The 21,845-nt window shown below is 45.8% G+C and overlaps 1 protein-coding gene across 1 annotated transcript; it reads right to left on the reverse strand.

Moving 5' to 3' along the window:
• Positions 1 to 6,507: 6,507 nt before the first annotated feature.
• Positions 6,508 to 15,693, reverse strand: GABARAPL1 (GABA type A receptor associated protein like 1). Its single transcript, XM_037389271.1, has 4 exons — positions 15,448 to 15,693; positions 11,698 to 11,776; positions 10,619 to 10,737; positions 6,508 to 9,175 (listed from the first exon to the last, which is right to left on the reverse strand). The coding sequence occupies exons 1-4, from the start codon at positions 15,535 to 15,537 to the stop codon at positions 9,110 to 9,112; spliced, it is 354 nt and encodes a 117-aa protein (XP_037245168.1). The 5' UTR covers positions 15,538 to 15,693; the 3' UTR covers positions 6,508 to 9,109.
• Positions 15,694 to 21,845: the final 6,152 nt, after the last annotated feature.

Here is a 21,845-nt window from a genome sequence, read left to right on the forward strand (position 1 = left end):
TACTACCTGGATGCGTTTTCTGCTTTCTGGAAAAATATGAGAATATTATAATATAAGAATATGCTAAAACAGACTATAAGAATATGCGAAAATATGAATCTGTCTTAGCAGGTTTCTGATTTTTCCGGAGCTCAGAAGTTGGTCCGAATACGCATTTGATTCTGTCTTCTGGAATAGTCAAAGTTTTAATAAAACATTTTCCCCTGTGGCTGAGTTGGGGAAATGTGGGTTTCTTACAGGACATCCTCGAGGCAAAGTAAGCTGAAATCTTTTGTAAGAAGGAAAAATATCTCAGTCACTGCAATGATAATTTAATGTCACTTCTCCATTTTCTCAGGTAGCCATAGGGCCTTCAGTGTCTACCACTGGATAAGCTTTCTCATCTTCTGAGGCCAAGACAGAGGATGATATTTTTCTCTGACAGTGAAACACTCCAACACTCATCTCCATGACATCCACAGCAAAAGTGTAGATTTTAAAATGCATTTTTTTTTTTCAGCCAGGAAATGCTATCCTGAAAGGACAACATTTCCGAAGTGTCTTGTCTGATTTTTATTTAGACAACCACAGATACATATAACCATCAAGATTTCTTTCTGCTTTGTCATGTGACTATGTCTTCAAAAATACTACAAAACAAAACATTACTGAAAGTCTGCGGCTACAGTGGTGCATGTATTTCAGTATTTTCAAGAGTCAGTGGGACTTCAGCCCTGAAGATATAAAGCTAAATCCTTTCAAAATGATATTTAGGTTTCTAAATAATTTGAATCCTTTTGCAAATTTTATGAAACATGTTCATAATAAAATAGAAAAGCAGATACTAAATACTTGTAAATTGCCAGAAAATCCAACAAAATGCAAATGACAAGAAGAAAATGCACATTTTTTTTCCAGGCTTGCACTGTGATTTGTTTTTTGTTCTAGAGAAAGAAGGCACTGATAAATGTATCAATGAGCTTTGGAAGAGAGCTGTTGCTCAAAGACGATTCAGTAGTGTTTTCTTGGCAGTACGTCAAGAGTAGCAGCTACCTTCTTGTTGCTGGTTCTGGCAAAGAAATCGGAGCCTTTCCAGTCCGCAAATGGCAGAACATCAAAATGTTACAATGCTGTGTTCCCAGAGATGACAGGAGTTTCTTTCATTAGTGAAAGACAATATGAATATACAGAACCCACATTTCAAATTTTTCTGTGTAGTGAGTATAATCTTGTTATGAGTGGTGCTAGAGATCAGGGGTGCAAGGCTTTTTTTCTAACTCTGCTTTTAATTCGTTGTATGGCCTTGAGGCAAGCCAGTTCACATCTCTGTGCCTCAATTTCCCCAGCAGCAGCCTGGAGACAGTAAGAGCTACCCTGCTGGGCCAGTGCGAGGCTGAATAGATCAGTATTTTTGAAAGGACTGAGACTGTCACGTAGAACTTGTTATATAAGTGTAAAGGAATAAAATGCAAACTAATGAAGTATGGTCAGATCTGTCACTGCTCATCTTCTGTTATATGCCCCTTGGAACAAGTGAACTGTGAGTGAGACCTGAAACATTCCAATGTCACATCTGAGCAATCAAAGTAAAATGGAAAAATACTTATTTCGGATTCTAATGTGTATTAGCATCTTCTTCATCAGTTTTATATACATTCTTACACGGTGCATTGCAACTTGACTCCTGCCTTTCTTGGCTCTCACTCTGAAAGCCGTGCTTTGCCCATTGTCTTCTAAATGTTCCCTCCTAAATATTGGACTCTATTGCCCTTCATATCTGCATGATGATACCACTCCTTTAATTTTACGCTTGTTTTGCTTTTGGGCTCAGGATACTCCTCAAGAAAAAGAAGGGCCACCTCTGTGACAACTGTTCCCTCCCTTGCCCTGCCACGAATTTCATCTGTGATGTCAGGCAAAGGCGTTTAGGATGTCCCATACCACTGTTCACCCAGGGTCAAAGAGGATAATTGCTAGCGCTGAGGTAGCACAACAGTCACAGGGAGGTCCGATGGCTACTGCAATGACTATGCACAAAAGGACTAGATAGAGAGACAGGTAGGTAAATAACCATGGCTTCACCAGATACTCAGCTTTGCAAATTAGTCCTATATGCAGCTGGAGTTCTACTCGTAGTGACAGCAGTCTGAATGCACAGGTACCTGTTAGAACCACCACCCACGTCGTCTAGGAGGGGCTTTTTCTGCAATACCTTTCGCATTAGTTTCAGCTTTCTGTATCTTTTCACTCCTGCCTTGGAGCCACTGTGTTATTCCAGTGCTGGGCTTCCCACACAGTTCTGCCAGGTTCACTCATACCCTACAGTCCTTTCACTAGGTTGTTCTTACTCTCCTCCCACACCTTGCTCCAGCAGGCTACTATCTCCATCTGCACTCCACGAACTGCCGATACTCCAGTTTTGCCTTCCTCCTGTTCTCCCGACTCAATCCAGTCCTAGTCAGAACAGTCCTGCTTTTCCAGACTCTTAATTTTCACCTTCAGTTGCAAAGGATAGAGGAAGAGGGAGTGCTGTTTCTTCACCTCTGAAATATGGCTGTAGGTATTGGGCTCCTTTCATCCTTTCCTCCAAGGTTTCCTATGACCTGATGCTTTCCTGGCATCCTTTGCACTTCATAGATGTGCTGCATAGAGTGGCTGTAAATTGCAGTACCTCTTTTGAGCACTCCAGGTTCCTTTTTCGTATCTATTTTTACCCTTGAAAACTTTTCTGCAACCACCTGAAGCCCATGACTGTGTATTTTACCCTGTGCATTTTTCCCATCCTGTGTTTCCCTATTGATGTCCACTTCTCAGTGACCATTTTTGGCACATGGCTGTTGGCTCCAGTTGTGCTGAGTACATGTTAGCACACAACATATGTCTGTCCATCATCCTAAAGCCTGGGTGAAAGCTAGTATGCACAGGCATATATTTTGCTGTATTTCTTTCTTGATTGCCTGTACATACTGTACTTGCCAGAGTGGCTGCACTTCAGGCCTGTAAAGTGCCGCATTTGGTGTGTGCACGCATATTCCTTGTTGTTTCCTTTCTGCACTGTTTTCCAAACTTGCTATCTGTGTGAGGAGTTGAACTATCTGTTATGTCCTTTCTCCTTGAATGTATGTCAGGTGAACACTGTCAGACTGGTATGTTTTGCATATTTGCTGTGATATAAGGCTCGGTATAGGAAGCACATGGTTTTTGACAGTGTATCATGGAAACGCATGCAAATTCACTGTTGCACGGGGTACAACCTGAACACGTTCCCTATGCAGTTGCCACCCTCTTACCTGTGCTTCTAGACAGCTCCATCAGTCCTTTGGGAACGGCATTCACAGCGCTGAGCACAAGCAGAAGAGATCATAGCTGGGAGAGCAAAGCCAGGCTTCCAGTAGGAAGGGAACAGGACGCAGATTTGGTGGCAGTTGTGAGACTTGTCATGTGCATGTTACATGTGCTGGGAACACTGAATGGGGATGCTTTTGTCCCAGTATACAGCAAAAAGTTACATGCTCTGCAAATACTAGGGATTTACATTCACTGACCTAAAGGCATGCTGCCACGTGGAAGACTATTTCAAAAGGGTCAAGTAGCAAGCTGGCAGAGACAGGGAGGAATGCTGACTGAAAAAGTTGTATGAATTGGCTCAAGGATGGTAAGGTAACTAAAGGCTAGGAGAATGTCCTGCTAAAGGTTACAGGGACTGCTGCTTACTGAAAGCTCTCTAGGTTCCCAAGTGGTGTGTGGACACTGCAGGAGACTGCTGAGATGATCAGAAAGGATTGTGGCAAAAAACCAAAATAGGGTCCTAAGCTCTGACAAAGACTCCTCTAACCTATGGGGCCGAGGGGGGTGGGGGGGAAGTGGACAGGAGATGAATCAGATCAGTTTTTCTTTCAGCTAATAATCCAGTACATTCAACCTTAATACAGTTCTAGCAATGTCCCCACTTGAAAATGAGGATCTTTATGTTCTACTGCTGCTTTCACATATCACTATTTATAGCATTTATTAACAATCTTTTAATTCCCAAAGAACAATAAAACATCCAGATGACATTGTCCAGAGTGCAAAATCAGGGAGAATGAGACCCTTACTTTACAGAAAGGTGCTGCAAGACCCAGCTTTTTCAGGAGGATATTAACTACTTCCTGTAACATATGTACATCCTGGCATGAGCTGTGCTTTGGGGCACCTGCAAGCTTCCAGGAACACAAATTCCATGGGAATTGCAACACCCTCCTGAAGACTGGCAGCACAAGCTGGGGCAGCTGCTGTTTCTGGTCAGCTGTGCTCTGCCTGGGTCAGTCCTGCAACTGCCCTGCCAGCAATGTGCAATCTTGTCACACTCTGTGGCTCACCCTGGGGGACCATTCATCTGAGATTGAGTGACAGGATTGAGCTGGAGTTTCTCCCCCTGGTAGTCTTGTTTCTGTTTTGATCAGTGTTTCTTTCGTCTTAGACACGACTGTTTTATGGAAGAGAAAACATCAGTCTTTAGCATCATTTTGGACCTTTTATGTTAGCCCAGATCTCCTTCACGATGATGTTGTCGGGCCCTAATGCCCCAGGTCATCTCTTTCCTTAAGTAGCCTCTGTTCCAGGAGAATGTTTTCTTCCAAAGCAAGCATCAAGATGACTGGAGAGAGAATCCCAGGTGCTGTGACAGCAACCAAGACAGGGTATTTAATTATTTAACCTCTCTTAAACAGCTGAGCGCCTAGCTTCCCCCAGGCCTTGCTCCAATCCCATTTCCATAATGCACAGAACAAAGGTGACAGCCTTTGAGCACAGGCTGACGTTCACATACAGATCAGGCAAATCACATTCAGCAAATGCACCTGCCTGCTGTTTCTTTCAGTGGTGGCACCGACACAAACATGCAAAGCAGCATGGCCGGTACAAACATCACTGATTCACCGATTTCCTAGAAAAGGGGGGAGAGGGGGAGTGGGAGAGGCCTGCTTAGACATACTTATAGTGCTTTTCTCCTTGAGCCAGCAGACAAAGCCACAACCTAGACAGCAAAACATGCACAATGTTTGAAGCTGAAATTCGAATTATTTCAGCTGACGGTATAAGCTTTTAGCCCGTCTTTGCCCACCTGGCTGGAGTCACAGCACCGTTCTGCCATACAGGGGGAGCTTGTTTTAGTCATGATGGTGGATACAAGCACAGAAACTGCTGCTGTGGGCAGGTTCTGAGTTTACCCGGTGCAGGATGAATTACCACCTCTCCCTCAGCGCTACCAACAAAAGCCCACACTATGCTTCCACCCTGTATGCAGTGGGGAAGAGAAGATCCTATTAGGCCTAGTGAGTTTTATTCCTATGAGTTTCAGTATCATAATTCTTGGCTTCACTGCTCCAGGCTACCCTCTTGCTCAGTGCACAGCAGGGCGAGAGCTGGTGGTTGCTCCTTTGCAGCATTAGCACAGTCGGTTCCTGCCGCTCCGGCCAGCGGCACCCACACAAACTGCAGGTGGCGAGGAGGAGGTGGAAGAAGCGGCACATTCCTCACCACTTCCCCAGATGACAGCACGCATCCCATTCCTCCTTGTGCACTGCTGGTGCCTGACGTGGAGTTACGGCGCTGAGCAAATAGCGTCCATCGGTCTCGCCAGCTCCCAGCAGGACTCCTTCCCTCTCAGTGCACAAGTATCTGCAAGATAACACAGCTTAAATCTGCTGCTCCTACAGGCTTACTTTCAAGGAGTCCCAGATTTCCTTCTCTGCTTTTCCTACCTTTAGAGGGCCCTAAGGCACCGTGGGGCCTCCCCCCAGCCTCTGCCTATGGCTGGGAGTCCCACCTCAGCCTGAGCTGTCACCAGTGAGGGCTAGCGTCGCCCTGAGGGACATGGCTGGCAGGGCACCATGGCACCCACCCTACTGCACCCAGCAGGGAAGTGGGGCAGGCCCAGAGATGGTGGTCAGGCCCAGGCACCAGCCCCAGCCATAAGGTTCATCACGGTGATGAGGCAAGGTCAGGATGGTAATCCCATCTGCGGGCCAGGGCCAGGGCCAGGGCCAGGGCCAGGGCCAGGGATGGTGGGGCTGAGGGGAGCCAGGGCTGAGGGGAGCTGGAGACCAGCCCTGTTGCAGCATCACTGGGACATGAGCCAATAGCCCTTGGGGGACTGAAATGGGCTCCTGGGCCACTGGCAGGGTGATGAGTGGTCCTGGCAGGGACAGTCACGGCTGGTGGCACCCTCAGGGTCCTGTCAACTTGCTAGGACTGTTCAGGGCCTTAAAAAGGCAGAGAATGCCTCAGTGCATCCATTACTCTTCTTAAGACCTTCTGATGTCATCCGGGTCTAATTACAGTTCACGTTGGTGGCACAGCAAGACACAGCCAGGTGTGTCTGTGATGACATAACCAAAAAAAGAGACAAGTGACTCGTCCTGGAAGACAGGACAGAGCAGATCTGGCATCCTGGGAAAAAGTAACAGCAAGAAGTTCTGGCAAAGCAGTCCCTTTATTTACAAGCCCACATTGGGAAGAAATGCTAGTCACCCATTTTGGACTAAGCCTGTGATTTTCAAATGCATCTTTATTGATTGGCTGATTTAGCTCAAGTAGTATGAACTTTTTTTTTTTTTTACAAGAACCTGCAGCTAACCAACACAAAAAAAGAATTACCATCATTACCTCGTACCGGACTAGCGCAAAAACAGAAGTAAATGCCACAATCCAGTTAAAAGAACCATAAAATAACTAAATTCAACTGTAAACTCTACATGTAACAAACAGCTGAGATTAGTCCCACACATGTCACTTACAAACCCAGCAGCAGGAGGGGAGGGGAGGTCTGAACACAAAACCAAGCACCCCAGATGCCAACTCTTTCTCCCCTGAGTGTGCCTAAGCACGGGCTCATTTGAGACAACACACAACCGTGTGCTTGGCAGCACACACATGAGCAAGTGGGACAGCGGCAGAGAGATGCACACCATCTGCCCGCAACTTGTCTTTTACCCTAGAAAGCCTCCTGACTCTGTTCTCTGCTTCAGAACATTCAGAGCTTTCTAAAACAAGAGACCGATGCGGACCTGCACCCAGCGGATGTGAGAAGAGCCTGCTAAGTGGAGGAGAGTGGGCCAAAAGGAGAGGACTGAGCACTGCAGGCAGGAACTGAAGTTATCTAAGTTGGCAGTAGGTACAACTCATCCCAATGCATTTATTCCAGATGAACACATGATGGAACAACAAACCTGACATTCAGGATTAAAAACTGCGGATGCTAACCCACCCATTTCATCCTTTGTTCCCCCATTTTCTGTCTGCCCGTTACGATTGCTGTGTCTACATCCTTTGAGGTCCCCCCCTTCTCTCCCATTCTTCTACTTCCCGTACCACACGGGCAGTGACCCTCCTGCCCCAGTACGCTGCCTTCCCTGACCTTCACACAGCTCTGCCAGTGACTCCCACTTCACACTCACAGCCTGCTCTTTTGCCTGGTGTACCTTGGTGGAACAACAGTCAGAGAAGGCTGAAACCCGATTTCCCGTCTTCCACAATCACGGGAGCACTCATCTTGATTTCTCATTCCCGAGGAACGCAGAGAACTCGGATCTAACTTCATGTAAACAGAGCAAACACCTTCGATTTATTTTGGAATCTGCCTATCTTCTTCATCCTTCTTGGTCCCTCTCTTAAATGTAGGAATGTTTACAGTAATTCAGGTCCAGTTCTCTGATTTTTAGGTAAGACCCCAGAATTTTCCTGAAAGTCAGCTCACTCCCCAAACCCCATCCCCTCATCAGTTATGGCAGTTATGGGAAAATCTGCTGTTTGTGCCACTGGGAAGAAACTGCTTTGGCATGACAGCGTAAGGCTTGCACAGGACAGCATCTATCTGGCACCTTTCTAAGAACAACATTGGCTTAAAATAAAATAATTATTCCCCTTCCCCTTTCCCTCTCGCAAAGAGTGGCACTGTTGTCCAGTCACAAAAAGCCAGCAAAACACACGTGGGAGCAACTAATTTCTTCCACTTGTGCATGTGGTGCAAGGGCTGTACAGGGATGAGACATGGAAGGGAAGGCTAAACCCACAGGACTTCTGCCATCTTCAATTCTGCAGAAGACTGGTACAAGGACAACACTGATAGATAATTTTGTTTGTTCAATAACAAGACCACTAGTAGTTAGTTGCCTTAATGTACAGCAAAGGAGGCTAAAGTTAGGTAGCAAGGAAAGAGGCTATCTAGGAACTGAACAGACAGTCTCAGCAGCCTCCAGGATCTGCCTCTGTGAAGTTCACTAAGAACAAATTTGATGAGCAGCCATGGTGGACATGTTTGGTATACTCAGTCCTGTCTCAGAGCTAGAGTAGGCTAGTAATTCTCTTGAGGTCCTTTCTAGCCATGTGCTTATGAGTTTATCAGTTGACTTCACTGAAAAGAACAAAAGGGTTGTCCCTAATTTTTCTGTCCAGCACTTGCAATTAAAGCAACAAAGGAAAAAAAAAAATCCTTCCTTCTTTTCCCCAACCTTCAAGTCTCACAGCTGAGGAGTTCCCAGCCCTCAGTTAGCCCTTCTAATACTGATGGATGTGATGGGAAACACAAAACTCTTGGAACACTTCACAGGTAGCAGTTGGAGTGAGGACTGTCAGCACAGGACAGCCTTGTGTGGGCAGAGTGAAGTACTTCACAGCTCACTAAATGCTCACAGGAGTGCAGCCCGTGCCATGGGCAAGGCGTAACAAGGTCAGTGTACAATACATGGCATGCCTTCTCCATCCAATGAAAGGGTTACACAAAAACGGCCATCCTGCCCAGTCACTCTCCTGGAGCTCCACCACACTGGCTTGTCCAGCAGTACTAGCTAAATACTTCCAGCTGTGGCAAGAGAAGACCTATGAACAGTGGAATCTCCCCATTCCAGTGCAGAACCCCTCGTTAGCCTTTCAGTTCACCCTTTCATACACTGTCCCCCTACCCTCCCTCCCCTCAATTTAAAAAATAATGGTTACAATTAATGCATGGAAGGTGATGGCATTGTGCATGTGATTCACTTCCAGTTCTCTTCCCTTCTTCTCAGGCATCCTCCTTCCTCCTCTCCAACATCCCTCCCCCCCAAATCCATTCCATCAGTCCATCTCGCCTGCATGCCTGAGGGGCTGGTGCTCACTTGCCATAGACGCTTTCATCGCTGTAGGCCACATAGAGAAAATAGTCCTCCTCGTGGTTATCCTGCAAGGGGAGAAAGGGAGAACGTAACAAACCAAAGCTTTGTAGCTCACTATATGTGGAAAAGCCCAACCAAGAGATCACTGTAACAGCAAGAGGACATAACCTCTCTTTTGTTATTTCTCCCCCTTTACATTGAAGGCTTCACTTCCTCATACCAAACAGAGTGCACAGCAACTCCCTTTCTCTACTCCCACAGCTCTACTCTTAAATTCAGGCATGTCACCCTTCAGGATACAATGAATTTACTGGAAGACTCATAGCCTGAGTGTGCTGCAAACAACACACAGAAACACCTTTGATTGTTGCAGGCTGTGCAGCAGAATCTCAGCACTGGTATGGCCTTAAGATCAAGAGAAGAAACCTGGCATGCTTTAACAAGTCAAAAATCACATCTACATAGTTCATTATTTGGTAAATACGGTTATGATTCTTGCTTTTCAGAACACTTTGACAAATGGCTGTGTTTCTAGTCCTGTTTTACATACGGGAAGTAAAGTTGAGATGTTAAGTGATTACACGGACACAAAAAGTCTGCAGAGTGCCAGTTACAAGTGTCCTGATCTCAGCTCTGCATAGCTAGACCTTCCTCCTACATGTCCAGATTTGGACAACCTCCTGCACATGTTAATCTTACAATAACTTCACCAGTCCAATTACAAACTGTCCAGTTATTGTCAAAAGGTGACAGGTCAAACAAGGCTCACAGCACCATACTGGAGCTCTCCTATTAAAACATGCTAACACAACAGAAGGAGAAATCAATCCAGGCTGTAAACCAACCACGATATAATGGCTATATAACTGAGGAACATCCATCTGATAGGGACAGAATATGCCTTTAAGATCGATCAGATAACACCGCTCAGTAGAAATGCTGGGTAGCAATGTTCACAGTGTCCTACAAGGTCCTCAAATACACAGTACAAGTGATGAAAAAGTAATTCTGAAGGAAGAGTTAAGTGTTCTTTGACAATGTATTTATAGACAGTTGGTTGCCCAGTGATACTGTTCTTTTACTTACTAAAAGGAAATTTCTTTTGTACAAACAGGAAAGCTAGTGGGTATGTTCTGCCCACACCCTACCCCAGCTACAATCTTTCCTCTATACATAAAGTGGTTTATTTCAATACTTTGTTAAATTAGTAGGAGAAACATACCACTACTGAGGCAACTATTCACCACCTGATACACCACCCACTTTCAACTAGCAAACAATCAGTTAAAATGATGAGGCTCCCTGGGCTTGCTCCTCTTTATAATTGCAGGATGGAACTTCTCTAAACAGATGACGTGATACAGGCCAGGCCAAGAGGGTCTGTGTTCAGGCATCTGTGACCAAGCTGCATACACTGCCAGTTGAGTAGCACTCACGTTGTCCTTCAGTGACGATATGCATTCTTCTGGACACTCCAACAAAAGGAGAAAGAGATGGGCCAGGCTTACCTCATACAGCTGGCCCATGGTAGCACTGGTGGGAGGGATGGTATTATTGACAAAGAAGAACAGGGCATCTTCTGGCCTCAGGTGGATCCGCTTTCTGATTAAGAAGTAGAATTGGCCAACTGAAGAGGAACAGAGGAGAATGCCTTAGATGCAGAAAGCATGTTTTGGTTTTGGGTTTTTTTGGTGTTTTGTTTTACTCTAACCATAGTGGTTTTCTTTTGATGGTGGAGGTCACATACTGTATGTGAAAAGTAGGGAAAAATGAACAATGCAGGAAAGAAAGCAGTAACTTCATGATTGTAATCACATTAGCTGCCAATCCACTCTGAGCTGGCAGTTTCTCAGGTACACGCCTCAGACCATGTACCGTCTAAATCCACACTCCACCTACTTATGGTATGAAATACTCTATTGTGGGGAATGGTATACAGATCCCTAACTAGCTTAACCTTTAAATCCCATAGATCAAAGACTACTTAGAGAATTTAGACTTGGTGTAAATGTTCACACTATTGCTGAAAAAAAAATTCCTTACTATTTGCTTTAGCTGTGTTGCACAAGAAAGTATTCTGCAATCCATTATATACTGCAAGAAAAATAAATGCTGTTTCTTTAACACATTCATGCTTTCAAATGAAAACAAATGTGATCACACACAAAATGGCCATGACCACCAGAAAAGGAACTTTTTAGCCATGACTCCGACCACAGGGATGGAAAACAATGGGACTATTTCAAGAACTTGTCTCTTCCTGCAACAAGGATACAGCCTCCAGCAACTCTGCAGCTATGTCATCGACTGATGATTATGCTACTGTCTATGATACACAATTCAGTCATTTTCATCATGGCTAGAAGTCAGCTGTAACACATGCATGTTAGCTAAGTCAGCAGGATACCTCAGAAGATCTCAGAGAATTCTACATGTTGTAAGGGACATAAATGTAACAGGGCCAGCCAGCTAAACTGGGGTAATGATCAGATGTTGAGCTTGCCTGCGTATTTTCTTGGTGCTGATCATAGAGTAAAAACCACTTCTGAGACCTTATCACTGAAAAATCAGGAAGGTAGACTGTTACCTGTGAGGTCAGAAGGCACAAGATACTTCCTTTTGTCTAGATCGGGTACTCTGGCTTTTGGTGCTTTTTCCACAATTACCTGGAGAGAGAGAGAGAGAGAGTGAGAAAGCACAAAACAACCCACGAGCGTCATAAACCTGAATGGACCAAAAAGCATCAGTGCAAACGAATACTAGCCTTTGAGACAGATGGTGCTACCAAGCCTTTAGAAATTTGTTAATTTTGTAACAAATACACAACGTTAAAAAACAGATAGGTGAGAAGACGACTTAAAATCACTGGCAATAGCTATGCTGGGAGCCCAGGACTGCAGCAGTCAGCACAGTGAGTAAAAAATGGAGACTGGAACAGACATAAAAATAAACCATAACGGCCGAGAACAAAAAAAATCAGGTCACCTTGATGGTCCCAACGCAGGTTAATTTTGTATGAAGGAGCTGCCAGGAGGCTAATACATGAACACAAGAAGTATCACAAGTTGAACTGTTTCCAGGTTACAGTTCCAAACTGCCTGGCACAAAATCAGCCCTGCTCCCAGTAGTCCCACATCCTAATTTCCACACTCACCTATATCAAGTGCCCTAGAATGAAGCAAAGAATTAAAAAGAAACTACAGCTCATTGGGGAATGTTGTTTGTTGTTTTTTTTTTTAAACCCCAGTTCTTCAGTAGTTATCTTCTACTCTGAAATTCTTATCCTTTAAGGTTATTTTCCCTAGTTCATATAGTTATGGACATTTCCTTATTCATATAAATATCTAATAATTAAAAAACATGTTACCATCTGGGCAACTGGACCCACAGAGAACTTCGACACAAAATACTAACCCTCATTATACTCTAATGTCATTATGACACAGAAAAATATGAAGCTCTGCAGCTTTAAGGTCAGACTGAGAGATCTGCTACAGGAAATTTCTGTTACCAGAACTAGGCAAAATGTTTACCTCAGAAGCAGGAAGTATTCCAAAGTGACCTGAACTCCTTTTGTGAAAAGCCTTGGAAACCTTTGGAACTACTGTGTTTGTACAGAAAAAACCCTGCAGGCAGTTTTTTGGTGACACATATTTTTGAACTGGTAGAAGATTATTACATCATTCAATCTATGTGGCTTGCTGTTCTGCAGAAGCCATTTTGACCATCTAAACAAGAAGCTGGATTTTCTGAACCTCCTCAACTTTTTATTGTTATACCCTATAACTGTAAATACCCCACCTGAGACGCTACTGAGGACTAATTTCCAAGGGTTCTACCTCCCACAGCTCTGTAGCAACCCAAACCAGCAACTCTGTGTGTTGTGTAACAGAAAGGGCTGAGCTGCTGTGGACTAAGCCGCCTTTGGAAGCAAAATGGAGTTGTCACATCAGTGAGACACTATGCCAGAGAAAAATGCTATGATGATGAGCTCGGTGTATTTAGTCTGGACAAAGTGCCATGCTAACTTGGCTCCTTCTAGATCCAAGTCACGTCACACCACAGAGGTGCTAGATTGGACATCTCTTCCCTGTGCTCCATTGGGATGCTGCCAACACAGTCAACCCCCCTGAAAAAAATCTAAGTTTGTTTTTAAAATAGAAACATGATTGTCTCTGCTACTTCAAGAACTTCAAGAGTCTCAATTAGTACAAGGCACTCAAGCTTTTTCAGGCAGTTTGCGGTAGGACATGCACTTCTGTACGAGATGCAATTGGGAAATGCTACGAAGGAAGGACCGTTCCACAAGCTCATTGAACAGGTGCAGGCTGAACAGCAAAATGCACTTAGCACAATTTTCACCCACACATCCAATAAGGCAATATCTAACGCAATAAATTGCAGTGGAGAGAAACCATTAGCTCTTACCTCCAATTTCAAAAACTATTGACAAGCAGAACTGTTTGCTAGCAGCACTGACACGACCACCCTGACCCAAAAGGGTAGCTTGGTCATTAGATAATAAAGGAAAAGAAGCCATGCTTATGATGAAGAGGTGCGTGTTGGGGCTTCTAAGCCCCTAGGAAAGACTTAAATGAGATCACTGAGCTTAAGAGAGATCGCCCTCTTGCAAAGGGGCAGGGGAAGGATGGAGGTGCTCTGCTAACCTGACCATCAGCTGTAGTCAGTATGCCTGATAACACAGCTATCTCTTCTGAAGCACCAAACCCTTCACACACACAAACCTACGAAGAAAATCCAAAGGGCTGATACAGATTCTCTCTCTGTCTGTTGCTGCTGGGTGGTGACTGTGGTAACGTGGGACTGTGCCAACAGTATAATCTCAGCAAAATGCTGAGATGTACCAGGGTGCTGCAGTGTAGGCAGCCAAACGGACGTCATCTTCAAGGATCCTGCTCTCGGAAAGGGCAGAGACAGAAATGATGTAAAGAACAGTTGTCTGCTGCGTTTATTTGCTCCACATGCAGCTGTAACAAAAGCCTACCCATGACAATTCATATGGGCCTCGCCATGCACCATTCTCATTTATCCTTAACTACAGCACACCTTTTTATTCTGGTCCGGCTCTCTCCATAAAGGTCTGCCAACACCCCCCTAACTTGACCTCTTGCCAGACTGGGCCTGGTCCTGGGCTTCTCACACGTCTCTTCCAGACTCATCTATCACAATCTGCTGTACGGTCCGCCACATTCATCCTCAGTTTACAGCTTGTCTCACTCCTGACCTACCAAGCCCTCTGCGGTCCCCATCACGGGCCACAGAACCACACACACCTCACCACTGACTCGCTGCACGCGCAACCTGCTAAACTATGCCAGGGGTCCCGAAACCTCCTAGGAGAAATGCAAATACTGGCTTCCACGAACTTTTTGCAAGTCCAGCTGAAGGCCACTCCCAAGATTAAAAATGGTGTTAGCCTGCAGGGAAAATGCATGGTGTAACTGCTTCCCCTTGTCCTCAGATTTATGGGAGCGCCTAAGTTATTTTGCGGGCAGTACCCCTGGGCAGCAAATCCGGAACAGACCTCTCCAGCGGGGATGGAAAGAACGAACATTTGCAAAACGTTTATTAAAAAGGAACCAAAAAATATATCGCAATTAATTTGATTCGTCATTTCTTTTCCGCCTATTATTATTCGGAATTATAAAGCTAGAAGTTTTCCACAGGCACTCCAAAGGGACATAAGGATGAGGAAGCAAAGTTTAGCTGGATGACCTCGTTTTCCAAGTAATGTTTTCTCCACAGGATGATTAAACAGGAGGGCAGGAAGACGGAGAAGTATCATTTTTCTCTCATGCAAAGGAAAAGGACAGCGCAAGGCTGTATCCAAAAGACAGGCCAGAGGAAAGCAAAACACAAATAAAGGGAAAGGATCAGGTGACAGGGATACAGCCCTTGTTTTCAACGAAGAGCACCCGATTAACCCACTCATTGTTCTCCTCCATTTTCCCGGAGCCGGCGGTAAGCTCCCTCCCGCTCCCCGCTCCCGCCCCGCCCCCACGCACGCAGGCTGCCCGAATTAGCGGCATTGCCGCCGGCCAGGCACTGCGGCTCCCAGAAAAAAGGGGGTACTGCCCCCGCACCCCCCCGCCAGCACAGCCCGCCCCACGGAATAAGCAGCCACAGTTGTGCGCTAAAGAGAAAAGCGGCCTGGAATCTGTATCAGATCGTCAAGATCGCAACCGTCTCGACGAATCTCGTTGCTTTTGCCTTAAAAAAACAAAGCAAGAGGCAGGCGACGAGGAGCACAAAGGCGCCGAGCGCGGCGGCCGCCAGGCAAGGCGGGCAGCCCCGCCGCCCCCTCCCCGCCACTCACAGGGACTCTGTCGGGGTATTTCTTCCGGATTTTCTCCCCTTCTTTTTTCCTGTACTCGAACGGGTGGTCTTCCTTGTACTGGAACTTCATGCTGCCGCGCTGTCCCCTTCCCTCCGAGGGCTGCTGCGGCTCCCTGCCTGCCCTGCGGCCGGGTGCTCAGCCAGCCCCGGACCGGCGCAGCGCGACCCCGAGCCCTGCCGCGGGAGCGCGCCGCCCGCTGCCGGCAAAGTGCGGGCTGTGACGTCACGGGGAGGCACCCCGCCCCCACCCCCCGCCGTCTGGGTGCCGCCGGGGCGGGGGCTGTCGCTGGCTGCGGGCGGGGCTCGGGTTTGCGGGGGGGGGGGGGGGGAGGGGCACAGCCGTCACGTACCGGGGAGGGGGCAACAAGGGACGTGCCCCCTGCCAGCCCGCGCGTGTCGCCCCGCCTGCTGCGCGCGGCGGCGCGTGTTTTTCCTGCTACATTGATTTATTGCGCGGCAGTAAATAAATAAGAAATAAATAACCATACATTAAAAGTACTATTTTTTTTTTTTTAATTTAAAAGGCAGAAAAATAAACACACCGTTCAGCAACAACGTCCCCCACTACCCCCCCTTCCCCCCTCCGGGTGACTTCAGGGGTTATAAATACAACGTGAGCAGGCACATAATCCAGCCGGGGCTGCGGGGGTGGCTGCTCTGCTCCTCCTTCCCTGCCGAGGGTGGGGAGGGGGTCCGGGGGGTCCAGGGCTTGATGTTGCCTGTGTGAGGCTGGAATGCCTCTGCTCGGCTGAAATGGGGGTGGGTGAGCCTGACCTATTCTTTAAGTGGCTGTGAGACCTAAGACCAAAAAGCCACTAGTTTTCACGACCATCCCTGTTGCTACCAGATCTGGATTATTGCCTTGTTTGTAACATCTCAGCTAAACAACAAGGGGCAGAAAGCGTGTCGTGTAATGTGCCAGACCAGATGCACGTTACAAACAGCAGACAGTTAAAGGGAACTGTCTGCAAACAAGCCAAAATAGCCGGCCAATTTTAGCCCAGTTACTCAGCTGATACATACTTGGAATATCTTTGGGTTTTTTCCTAGGAGTAGTTGGGCTCACCATTTTTCACTGACCAGCAAAACAGAAGGTATTAATGAGTGGATCAGCATGCTAAAATCAGCACAAAAATTAATTGCTGCTACCCTGGGGGCAATGCATGGGAGTGTATCAAATTCTCTCTTTGCATGCCTCAGCCAGAGAAGCAGAACTTTTCCAAGGATGATCTTTTATTTTTATAGTAGTTTTAGCTGTGATAGTAGGAGCTGGGTGGGACAGCAGACTGCCTCAGACGCATTAGGTGGCTTTCCAAGGCCACACCAGTGGGCAGAGGTGAGAGGACCCAGGTTTCCTGTATCCGATTCGACCCTGTGCCAGTGCACTGACTCAGAATGAGCAAGGGTATGAAAAGACATCGTTGCTGCTTTCCTGGCACTCTGCTTTTACAGTGTGATTAGAATAGAAAAAAAATCCAGACTACAGCAAAGAGTCAGTTTGAATCCTGAAGAAACTGAAGAGCAAGCTTGATGCTCCTTAATGATTAAAACAGGATTAGGGGAACATAAAGCCCAGGTGTTTTTCTAGAAGTACTCATATAAATCCTTTAGGCGGACCCAAGAAACTCACAGGGCTAGTGCCTTTATCTTTATGTATTGATACGCACACTTGAGTTGCCTGCAGGGTGGGACTCATGCCGACACCTGGGGGATGAAGGGCCTATTGCAAATCCTCACAGCAGAACTGGGTGTTAGCTTCTGCCCAGCTGGTTCATATACTGGTCACCACCCACTTCTGCACTCAACCACTGTGGCTTGAACTTAGAGGCCTTTTGGTAATGCTCCCTCTCCAAGCCCTGGTGCACTGTGATCTCTCATTTTGAACATAAGTAGGAGAGATACGGAGGAAACACATTTACCTGGTTGCAGATACAGTCAGATGGTGGCAGCTCCTAGGTCATCTTGCCTGGCACAGGAGTGTAAATGGGCATGGGACAGAAATCTCAGCTACACTTACAGTGTAGATGTGTGCGGCTGAGCCTGTCACCTTAAATGGCTTTTGTGGTCAATGGCAATAAATAGGCACATTGCAGTGGAATTTTTCTCACCTGAATCATGACTTCTACTTTTGGATGGCCAAAGTGTGCCCCCAAGAACTCTGGCAGGTACTTTAGTGTCTACTCATTATGGTGTAGTGTGACCACCTGCACAGCTCACTGGTCAGCTCCAACAGGTGGACACCCAAATCTCTTAAGGATAGAGTGGCCCACAGTGGGAATGGCGTAGATTGGTGTGTCCCAACCTTCACGAGTTCATGTAGATAAGGTTTATACAGGAAGCATCATCAACTTATTTCTGTCTGTCCTAGGCCATGTGAACATTTCCCTATGTTTGCAGGCAGCGTCAGGAGACCTCAAAAGGATGAGTCAGAAGGAAGGCATTATTTTTGTGCAGTGCCACAAAACAGCCTAGACTGAAGGAATCCCAGAGTTTGGGGAAAATTCTGGTTTCATGGCATTGCACCCTTCTATAATACCTGACTCCTTGCTTCCTAACTGCCTGCAGCATAGCAGTTGCTAAAGTGTATTTAAGGTCTGTACTGATGCAGATGCCTCTTCCTCAAGGACAAAAGAAAGGAAATTTTCTAGTCTATTTCACCCAGGCCACAACACATTCTGGAAATCTTAACAGACTGATCTCCAGCTCTTGTTGTCCTGTAAATTGCTGTTTCCATTTTCAAGACTGTACACAAGGCAGTTGAGCTAGCGTCTAGTTTGTTTTTCAGTTGACAAATCAGAGAGGAATTTCAGGGTTCTTTCCTGGTCTGATGCAAAGACGTGACCTGCAAGTGCATTGCTAGGTGACTTCTCCCCCAACAAACCCACGTGAGCATCATAAATCTGCTTACTGAACTCCTCCTGCCTTGATGATGCAGCCCTGGATATGCAGCCACAAGCCGTGCTCCTCCCACTTCCCTGCTTCCTCCCCATCAGGCACCGAATTCCCAGCCCTCTCCTCCAGCTCAGTAATAACAATAACATCACTGGCACAACAGCAGGCAGGAAGATGATACATGCAGAAGCAGTGACAAACAGCTAATCATCTGACTTAAGAGTTCTTATTAAAATGTCAACCCATGGGCATGTGACAAACCTCACATTCTGGGTCCCTGTGCTAGAGGGAGGAACTGGCAGTGGGGCTGGCTGGTTTTCCTACCTTGGACTGCCAGCACTAAGTGGTCCTTCACAGAGTGTCGAAACAATATAGTCTTTCTTAACCTAGAGTGTCAGAACAGCTCTGAGCACGTGATGTATTACTGTGTCTGCAGCTCACATAGGCAGCGGTTCACTCTAAAAGGGATTCCCCAAGCGCTGCCAGTGCTGTAGCTGTAGAAGCAGGAGATAAAAATATTTGTGCCGAATCTGGGGGCAGGGTTTGCAGCCATGTGCTGTATGTACCACAACAGTGTTGCAGGGGCACTGCTGGGAGCTCTGCAGTGCACTATTGTGAAGTGAAGCTAGCTTAGGTATCTAACTGGCTAAAATTTTGTGAATTAAGGATAAAAATATGCATTATTTGCCCCATGTTTCTTCGACATGTCATCTAGGTGGATGTCTCTTGTTCAGCTACTGTTCAGCTACCTGTAACTCTGGACTCCCTTAGATATTTCTTTCATTAGTACCTCTTCTTGGCTACTTACTCCATTTGTGTTATCATAGGCTGACTTTTTTGTTTTCTTTTTTTTTTTTTCTTTAGTGTGGATTCAGCTTATCAAAGCCTCTGTGGTCAGAACATTTCTACTCTGTAGTCTGAATGGTAATTAAACCACAGAGGGTGTGATGAAGTCACTTGTGATTCTGCTCTGTTTGATGTCCATCCATGGCACAGTCCTTGACTGTTTTTTCTCCTGCACCACTCCTGACGGGTCACCGGTTTCATTTGACGCTGGATCTATAGCAGCCTCAGAGCAAGTATGGGCACATTGGCCCTGGGTGAGGACACAGGGTTAGTCACTCCCATCAAACAATGGCTAATTGTGTAGATGTTTTCCTTTCCTCTAGGAAATAGCTCTGTGTTGTCTATGCTGAGCTGCTGTCTCACTGCTCTGTTTTCTACAGCTTCTTACTTTTTTACAAAAAAAGCTGCTCATTCCTAATTGCGTGGCCCACCCTCAGCTCAAGTTGCTTAAATGCATGTGAATGATGTTATGAGGAGCTTAAGGAATATACCTTGTCCTGTGGTGAAAAGCAGCAATAAAGGACAAAAGCCCAGATGTGAACAACACAAGTCTGAGATCCCTTTGTTCCAACCAATGGTCTGGAGTGGCCTGCTGGAGAAGGGGATCACTGTTACTAACAGTCCTCCGAAAACAGAGGAGCAACACAACAGTGGGGTCTGTGGAGTGTTTCTGAATAAGATCGGTCTTTCTCAAGTACTCCGTGTTCTACAGGAGCTTAAGGGTGGTGTGGACAACTCCTCTGCGGCACCTGGTGTTGTTTACTCCTATTCCCCTCATGTGATTCCAGCCCAAATTACTCCACGCGCAGGCTAAAGGTAGCCAGTGGAGACGGGTTGCAAGACTCCTTTGAGATCACTTGTCATATGCTTGCTCGGGTCCCACCCTTTTCACAGTGTTTGGTGAAAGGTTGAGTAACAGGCGAGCCAAGGGTCAGTGACTTGGTTATGGTGTAGTTATTTTTAGTACTTTGTGCATCATTTCCCCCATCTACACAGGGAATACTAAGGCTTGTCTGATACATAGACAGCGTGACAACATGGGTAAAGTCTATGAAGTGCATGAGGTTCTTTGGATGCAGGTACTTAATTATTCATAACTAAAGAGAATTGCTCTTGATGGTATTCTTTCCCTTGTCGTGCAGAAAATGAGTACTCCAGTACAGCCAGCTTGACACAGCAGCTGAACAAACCCTAAAGTTATTTAATGATTAGCAGAACCCTTTTATTTATCTTCAAATGTGTATCACTCTTTATTTGTGAGCAATTCACGCTGCTATTGCTCTTAAGCATGGGGAAAACAGTTGCTACTTGAATATTTGTTTAAAAGTTGTATGGAAGTATTAGTTCCTTATATTTAATAGTATTTGATGTTTAATTTTTAATCTGGAAGCATAAAAGTTTTCAAAGTGCTTATTGGCCAGTATAATATAATACACAAAGATATTGAATGTCCAGAATCAACAGTGAGATGGAACCACCGCCAACGGAGTAAAAAAACTAGCTGAGTAACAGTAAATTGCAGTACCAAGTAGCAGTTTAGCTCTGTAAATATGTAAACTTGCTATATTTTTATGGGCTGTGGTCCTGCTTCTTCACAAAGTACCTGTGTTCTTTATTGACTGTCCTCATTTTTGGGTTGTTTGTGAGGAGAGTATGTTTTTGAATCACAACAGATCTGAGGGCAAGAGTGAAGTGTCTGCAGTCACTGACACCTGGTCTTTGCTTTCATATATAACCTTGTATGGTTAATTAGAGTGCTTGTAGGTCTGCTTCTGGTTTTTGTTTGTTGGCTTTGATTTGGTGTTTTATTATGTCCTATGGGCTCTTGAGTGCTTATCTGAAGTCACATTTAGTAGGAAACAATCCCTGAGCAAGTGGAGTGCTGTCTATCATTATTTTCACTTGAAATATTTTGGATGTCTTGCCAGTAAAAAAACCCTTGAGGGTACCTGCTTTAGCACCTAACAACTAAGTGAGACAAACAAAGAAGGATGTGAGCAGATGGGAAGGGCTAGGAGAGTTAGGTGGTACTAGCTTTGGTCAAGGGAAACCTGCTGAAATCAGCAGGTAAGGCCCACCTCTGGATACGAGTGACCTGTTACTCTTCCCCTTGAAACTCAGAAAGGAGATAGCAGAGGTGATTTGATGCAGAGGAGGGGAAACCTAAGAATTTTAAAACTTCCCTTTCTATTGCACATCTTAGAAAAAAAATTACTATTGTGAATTATTAACAGTTGTCCGTTCCTGTTTTGCTAGGCAGGATCGCTGCCCTGTGGAGCAGGGCTGCCATCTCCTGTTAAATGCCCGCAGAGCTTGGGGCTCGGAGGCAGGAGGAAAGGGGTGGAGGTGCGGGAGGAACGGTATGTTCCCCCTGGAAACGATTGTGAAGGCTTCCAGGAAGTTTCTGGGCTTGATAGTGCTTGACGCATGTTCAGCAGGTCCAAATGTTTGCTTCGGGCTTTTACTGTGCAGTACACAAAAGCCTTCCAGGAAACGTTCTGCAGCATGGTGGAGAAGTCAGGCTTGAACTGGACTTCAGAGGGCAGCTAATGAAATAGGTCACTCTAGCAGATGTTCCCCAAACAGTTATGATTTCAAGTGTGCTGCATAGCAGAAAAGACATAACCTTATATGTCACTT

This window comes from Falco rusticolus, chromosome 5, assembly GCF_015220075.1.
Source record: "Falco rusticolus isolate bFalRus1 chromosome 5, bFalRus1.pri, whole genome shotgun sequence".
Taxonomy (NCBI): domain Eukaryota; kingdom Metazoa; phylum Chordata; class Aves; order Falconiformes; family Falconidae; genus Falco; species Falco rusticolus.